At 41.3% G+C, this 8,286-nt stretch overlaps 1 protein-coding gene across 1 annotated transcript; it reads left to right on the top strand.

Annotated features, from left to right (window-relative positions):
• The first annotated feature begins 649 nt into the window (after positions 1-649).
• On the top strand, positions 650-1,420 carry LOC123322826. The gene has a single exon (XM_044910854.1). The coding sequence runs from the start codon at positions 650-652 to the stop codon at positions 1,418-1,420; it is 771 nt and encodes a 256-aa protein (XP_044766789.1).
• Positions 1,421-8,286: the final 6,866 nt, after the last annotated feature.

Raw genomic sequence — 8,286 nt, 5'->3', positions numbered from 1 at the left:
CTCAACGTTTCCAAACACTTGAAGTCGTCAGAACGAATACAAAAAAACCAGAAAGAAAGTACGATGAACACCAGAAAATAAACAGTCACCTCCAGAGAACAACAAAGTGCAGCATATGCAATAATCTCCACGAAATCTACAGATGTGAAAAATTCAAAAATCTTAGCTTAGCTGAAAGAGAAGCACACATCAATCAAAAACAACTATGCAGGAACTGCCTGAGTCACCATTTCAAACAAATCTGTCACTGTCGTTCCAGATGCCAAAAATGCAACGGTCGCCATCATACAATGCTCCATCGAGAAAAGCGAAATGATGATACAAAGAGGCCACATCCTTCCAACCCCACTCAAGAAAGGGTCAATTCACATCTGGGACACGCAAAGAACAACCTCCAAGAATCAAAGACCTCAGTGCTAGCAACCGCCCTCATCAGAGCCACCAACAAAAACGATGAAAAAATAACTCTAAGAGCCCTGATTGACCCAGGATCACACAAGCCTCTTTCATCACAACAGCCGCAGCTCAAGCATTGGGAAAACAAAAAATCAAACAAAACGCCGAAATAACCGGCCTAGGAAATACCGCTACGGAATCCAGGTGGAAAATAAATACGAACATTACACCCAACTTCGACAGTGAATTTGCGATGGACGCTGAGCTCAATGTAATAGGCAAAGTTACAAATAATATGCCATCCACTCACCTTTATACCAAAATCAACTGGGATAATACACAACTCGCAGATCCATTATTCCATGTACCAGGTCCAATCGACGTTCTACTTGGAATTGACTACTTCCCCAAGTATATGAAGTCGGGATTCAAGGCAACAGAGGAGGGACTAGTGGCACAAAACACTCACTTCGGATGGATTATTAGCGGAACCACATCATCGAGTCCACAACTTCGTGTAGCAAGCTTGATCACGAATTTGAATGAGAATTCACAACACACAAAATTCTGGAACATCGAAGAAGCAGAAAATTCCGAGGAAACAACAAACGACGATACTTTCGTCGAAGAATTTTACTCCAACACCTTTCGACGGGACGAGCACGGTTATACTGTGAAACTTCCATTCAAGAAAAATACAACTCAGCTAGGAGAATCGAAGCAGAGGGCACTGGCACGACTATTTCAATTGGAAAACAAGCTGGATAAAGACGAAAAGCTTAGAACTATGTATAAAGATTTCATGCAGGAATACATTGCGCTAGGTCATATGAAAATTGCTAGCTCAAATAATTCAGCGAAGAGGTATTATATTCCACATCAACCCGTATTGAAAGATGAACGTGATACGACAAAGCTAAGAGTCGTATTCGATGCAAGTGCAAAGACAAGTACCGGACTCAGCCTAAACGACATTCTTCACACAGGACCTAAACTGCAGCAGGATCTCATAGATATTCGATAAGATGGCGAAAACACAAAATAGCCATAACAGCTGACATCGAGAAATTGAATAGGCAGGTGAAATTGGACAGAGAAAACCAGCCATTACATTCTATACTCTGGAGAAACACCAAAGATGAGCCAATTCAAACCTACGAATTAACCACTGTAACCTACGGTACAGCACCAGCAGCTTACCTGGCCATAAGAACAATGAGACAACTAGCTATAGATGAAAAGAAAAGCCACCCCCTTGCGGCTGAAATAGTGCTACGGGATTTCTACGTGGACGATCTTCTGAGTGGCGCAGACACTATTGAAGAAGCACGACACATACAAAAGGAAGTAACTGACCTACTCAAAAAGGGAGGATTCAATATAAGAAAGTGGAAATATAACGTATTGACCGAAAGCAAATCCACCGTCACGCTGGACGACAAAAATGGACCAACCAAGACGCTCGGTATAACATGGACTCCCAGAAAAGATAATATTCAGTATCTAATAAAACGAAACTCCGAACATCGGTTAACAAAAAGAAAAATCTTATCAGAAATCGCCACAATCTTCGATCCTCTTGGATTATTATCTCCAGTCATTATACAGGCGAAACTGTTAATGCAAGAAATATGGAAAACCAACACATCTTGGGATGAACCACCACCAGAGCACATCAGGAACACCTGGAAAAACTTCAGAAACGAGCTTCCAAAATTAGAAGAAATTCAAGTTCAACGCTGGATACACCTACGGCGTGGTCAACCCTTGGAAATACATAGATTCTCAGATGCATCCCTGAAAGCATATGGCGCTGCAGTATACATAAAAACAACAGACACAAATGGGAACACCCACGTAGGACTCCTGGCTTCCAAATCAAAAGTATCACCACTAAAAAATACAAAGACAATCCCGCAGTTAGAACTCTGCGCAGCCCTTCTTCTAGCCAAACTCATCAAACGCTGCGTTACGGCCCTGCATCACAACAATTCAAAAATATTCACCTGGTCCGACTCTCAAGTAGTAATATCATGGATAAACGCTGACGCTGGAAAGTGGAAAATGTTCGTCGCGAACAGAGTTCGAGAAATCCATAACCTGCTAGGTCAAGGTCACTGGTACTACGTAAGGTCAGCCGACAATCCGGCAGATTTAATCTCACGAGGATTGAGACCCAGCGCGCTTGCAAGCAATAACCTTTGGTGGTATGGACCCGAATGGCTAAAACATGGACTGAAAGAAGAAATCCATCTACAATTACTCCCTTCTGACACACAGGAAGTCACGAAGGAATTGAAGAAAATAGAAATTTCCGCGAATACCGTAAGCGTGGAGAATCAGCCAAAAATATTGAGTAAATACTCTTCATGGAAAAAAACGGTGAGAATTATGGCGTACTGCAGGAGATTCCTGAAACCAGAAAATCGCAGATCCACCACATCCCTTGAAGCAGAAGAACTACAGGAGAGTGAAAAAGCTCTTCTCAAGCTTACACAACACACATATTTTCAAAATGACATTGAGCTGATCATCAAAACAGGAAAAGTGAAGAAGTCCAGCCACCTGAAAAGTCTTAACCCATACATAGATCACGAAGGCCTACTCAGAGTAGATGGGAGAATACATAACGCACCCCTAGAATATAGCCAAAGACATCCAATTATACTACCCACAAGGAGCCACATTACTAACCTCATAATAAGAAACGCTCATCATCAAACCTTGCATGGAGGAAACCAAGCTACTTTGAATTATATTCGACAAAAGTATTGGATAATTCAAGCGAAGAACAAAGTTAAGCAGATGATCCGGCAATGTGTTCTATGTACACGATTCCGAGCAGAGACAAGAAACCAATTAATGGGATCACTGCCAACGCCCAGAGTAGCTCCGTCGCATCCATTCACCCACACTGGTGTCGATTACGCTGGGCCGATACAGATAAGACTCTCCAGAGGAAGAGGATGTAAATCCTACAAAGGATACATAGCAGTCTTTATATGTCTATCAACGAAGGCAATCCACATAGAAGCTGTCAGGGACCTTACATCGACCGCCTTCATGGCTGCCTTCAGGAGATTCATCTCGCGCAGGGGAATATGTACCGATTTGTACTCAGACAACGGTACAAACTTCGTAGGAGCCAAGAAAATCCTGGACAAGGAAACAAAAGATGCCATTGACGAACAAGCCATAAAAGAAGCAGTTGCCACCGAAGCCGTGCGATGGCACTGGAACGCTCCAGCATCTCCCCATCATGGAGGTCTTTGGGAAGCTGGAGTCAAGTCCATCAAATATCATCTGAAACGAACAATCGGCAATCACACTTTAACATATGAAGAACTGTCAACGTTGCTCTGTCAAATTGAAGCATGCCTGAATTCACGCCCACTAATAGCACTCTCAGAAGATCCAGAGGAAATAGATGTCATTACACCAGGACATTTCTTAATCGGTCACCCTCTCAAGGCGATTCCAGAATCATCACAGCCACCGGATGAAAGATTGAGTCTTCGAAATAGATGGTCTCTTATCCAGGCGATGAAAAAAGACTTTTGGAGGAAATGGTCCAGCGAATACCTGACTCGCCTTCAACATAGATCGAAATGGACTAGGAGAGAAGAGAACTTGAAAATAGGAGACATTGTGTTGATAAAGCAAGAACACGTCAACCCAAACAACTGGCCCCTCGCAAAAGTTAGTGAAACGCACCACGGCAACGATGGTTCAGTACGGGTGGTGACCTTACGCACCAAAGATAATCCCAACTTAAAAAGACCGATTACGAAAATCTGTAAACTGCCCGTTACGAGCGAAGAAGAAGAAAACCTGAAAATTCCCATGGCACCCACACAAAGGAAAGGAAAAAACAAATTTCTAGTAACACTTCTGACCTTGTTGTGCATATTCACCCCATCCTATGCTGATTTCACAGAAACTCCAATGAAACCCGGACTCTACGTGGAACATATGGGACAAGCCTGTATAAATGCTGGCACGCTCAAACTCAAACTTAACTTTTTTTTTTTTTTTTTTTTTTTTTTTTTTTTTTTTTTTTATAGCAGGGGGAATCTGCGACCGTGAAAACACGGGGCTCTATCTCTCGCCCAGAGGAACCCATTTCTAGGGAACACTGTGGGGTTACTCACTCTCCTGAGTTCGCGACCCACTAAACCTAACCTGCTTTTTGTTGGTTCCGGGCATTTGCCTATAAACCATTTATCCTTTAATCGGTTGATTTCTTCTTGCACATTGTCGTGCTAGGGTTTTCATGTTCGTCCATTTCGGATATCTCTTCTTAGTATAGTTTTAATAAGTTGTCGTACTCATTTTAATCTCTCCTCAATTGATCTCTCGGTCTCCTTTTGTAAATTCTCATTCTTCTTCTGTCTTCCTCCGGATCGTAGTCCACTAGTCTCCTGAGTTCTTCGTTTGGATGTTCCTTCGCTGTTTCGAATAACTTTTCAGCTTTCCTCTTCATAAATTCGGTGATGTTTTCCCACTTCAAATCTCGATATATCTGTTTGTTCCTGACAAACCAAGGCGCATCTATGGCACATCGTAGTATCTTGTTTTCTGTTGCCTGAATTCTTTGTATATGGCTCTTTGCCGCGAATCCCCAAGCACCTGATCCATAAGTCAGTTGCGGTCTAGCAACGGCTTTGATTATTTTCAATTTTGTCTCATTTGACATATGGCTCTTTCTACCTATCAGCGGGTAGAGCATATTCATCGCCGCCTTGGTTTTGTCAACGGCTTGTTTGATATGGCTTCTCCATGTTAGACCTTTGTCTAGGGTGATACCTAAATATTTTGCTTCGTTTTTCCATTCGATTTCTTCTCCATCTACCTCTAGATTTGTTGTAGTTCTTAGTCTCCTCTTCTGCAGTAATATCGCTTGGCTCTTTTGTCCGTTGAGTTTTATTTTCCATTTAATACACCAGTCATTTATTTCATCTATAGCTTCTTGTAACATTCCTTCTATAATTTCTGGCTTGCGATGTCGCATTGCGATTCCTGTGTCGTCGGCATAGAGTGTCAGCATAGTCCTTGGAGATTTTGGTATATCGTGAATATATATGTTATACAGTAACGGCCCAAGTACTGACCCTTGAGGCACCCCTGCTTCCATATATCTGGTTGTGGAGTTTTCTCCTTCCACTTTCACGTAGAATCTTCTGTTCCTCAAATAATTCCTAATCAACTTGCACAGTTTCATTGAATATCCAGCATATCTCATTTTGTAAATCAATCCTTCATGCCATACTCTGTCGAATGCTCTGGCGACATCTAGTAGTACAAGACCGGTTGCTTGTTTATTTTGGAATCCTTCTGTTATGTATTCTGTGAGCCTCAGTAATTGCTGTTCAGTTGAGTGGTCTCTTCTGAATCCGAATTGCTCTGCTGGAATGAGATTCAGATTTTCAGTTTCTTCTGTAAGCCTCCTAGCGATTACCCTTTCTACTACTTTTCCTAGGGCGGACAATAAACTTATCGGCCTGTAGTTTTGGGGGAATTTCTTATCTTTGCCTGGTTTGTTGAACACTATGACTTCTGCAGTTTTCCACTTTTCCGGATAGTGTTCAGTCCTCATTATACCGTTTGCAATATTTGTGAGAGCAGCTATACCTTTTCTAGGTAATTTCTTCAACATAGCATTCGTTATTTTATCACTTCCGGGAGCTTTTCTATTTTTCAAGCTTCTGATTATCTCTTTTATTTCAAATGGAGAAGTTGGTTTTTCTATTTTGTCGTCTACTGGTGGTTCGTCCATTTCTTCTTCGTTGTTCTCTACAAGATCTTCCAGCTCGTCATTATCGTCATCAGGTCTGTAATTTATTCTCGATTCTCTTTCTATCGAGTCCGCCAGTGCTTCTGCTTTATCGATATTCGTATATGCCATTCCTCTTTCTCCGTGGAGAGGTGGTATTTTAGTCTTTTCTCTTCTCAGACATTTTTGCATTTTCCATGCAGAATGATCGATAGTATTTAATTCTTGAACTCTTTTGTTCCATCTATTTGTTCTCATGTCCTTCAGGGCATTTTTCAGAACTTGGCTGTGTCGGTTTAGATTTCTCTTATTTATATCTGTTTTGTTGAGCCTGTATGTTTTTCTTAGTCTCCGATTTTCCCTGATGAGATCTTTGATTTCTCTGGGTGTATCACCGTGTGGATGTATCGGTGCTGGTCTCGTTATTTTCTTTGTGCTCTTTTTGTAGGCATCTGTTATATTCTTTTCTAGTTTATCAACTGCTCTTTCTAGGTCTTCCGGTGTGTTGATTGTCGGTATTTCTGTTACCTCCGATTGTATCAGATGGCTATATTTAGTCCAATCGGTGTATTCTCTTGTTTGCATTAGTTCTCTTCTTGGCCCATCTCCTATTGTTAATTCGATGGGGTTGTGGTTAGAGGTTCCGTCCCACAAGGTCTCTATCGAGAATTCTCTAGTGATATTTTTCATAATTGCGATATCAATTATATCTGGTAATCCATTTCCGAATGCTAGGTACGTTGGTTCTTCAGGTCCAATAACGATAGCTTCATGTTTTTCAGCGAGATCTTTCAGTTTTCTGCCATTTCTGTTTTCCATCCTGCTGTTCCATTCTGGAGATTTGCAATTAAAATCTCCGATGCAGATTTTCGGGTTTGTTCCATCTAGTAAGTTGTTGATTTCTTCTTCCAATAGGTTATTTGGGGGTCTTTTATATGCCGATGTGACTTCGACTCTTTGTCGATTTATTTCAGCTACAATCGTCACTGTTTCTATTTGTGACTCGTCAGATCTTCCTTTAAAATAGTGTTTCAGATCTCGTCTAACCAGTAAGGCAACACCTCCCCCAGTGTTTGCGATTCTGTCACATCTATATATCTCATAATTCATGATATTCAATCGCGTATTTGGTTGTATTCTTGTTTCCTGTAAGGCTATAATATCAGGTTTTCTCTCTGATATTATTTCTTCTATCTCGGGTTTTCGAGTTCTGACCCCGTTTATGTTCCAGGAGACTATTTTAAGGGAATTTTTCCTAGTTGTATGTTCCATTATTTCAGTTTACTGAACATTCCTTGGAGTTTTTTCTCCATCTCTCTTTCAATTTTCAACATGATTTTGTTGAAAATTTTTTCAGTAAAAGTGTCTAAATCGTCGGCGGATTCAGAGACTTTTCTGTTTTCTTTTGATTTGTTGATCGTGGGTTTAGCTTGGGGCATTTTCGGTGTCTCCTTCTTCTGTACTGGTTTGGGTACTTCTTTTTTCTTGTCGTCTACCTTGGAGGGAGTGGGCTTCTTTTTCTCCTGGACTTTTAGAGGAATCGTGCTCTGCTGAGCCGATTTCTGGCCTGTTTTCCTCTTCCTTGTAACTAATTTGAATTCGCTACATCCTTTGTAGCTTGCTGGATGGCCTTCTTCACCGCACAGAACGCATGTGGCATTTCTCTCCTCACCTTTTCTGGTAAGTTCGCAATCTTTTGTGCAATGATTGCCCAAACATTTGACGCATCTGTATGGGAAAGAGCACTTGTTTTGGGCATGTCCGTACCTCTGACATCTGAAGCATTGGCTTGGATTTTCTGCCCTTCTTTTTGATTCCACTACAATGCAGAGATTGTAGAGGCGTCTTATTTCGAAAATCTCCTTTCTCTGAGTTTTTACCAGGTATAAGGGTATAAACTTTTTGGTTTTATTGGATGTCATTCTGGACACCTCGGCGTCATGGATTCCTTGGACCTTTAGATCATTTTTTATTAAATCTAGGTCAGCATCTATTGGGAGATGTCTTATAACTGCATATATCTTTTTCTCTTCCTCCATCTGGTACGTGAAGTACTCCTTACCAATCTGGTCAAAATATTTTGTTATGTTCCTGTAGTCGTCCACAGTCGAGGCTAC

This window comes from Coccinella septempunctata, chromosome 1, assembly GCF_907165205.1.
Source record: "Coccinella septempunctata chromosome 1, icCocSept1.1, whole genome shotgun sequence".
In the NCBI taxonomy this organism is placed as follows: domain Eukaryota; kingdom Metazoa; phylum Arthropoda; class Insecta; order Coleoptera; family Coccinellidae; genus Coccinella; species Coccinella septempunctata.
This window is presented reverse-complemented; position numbering and strand designations above follow the sequence as displayed.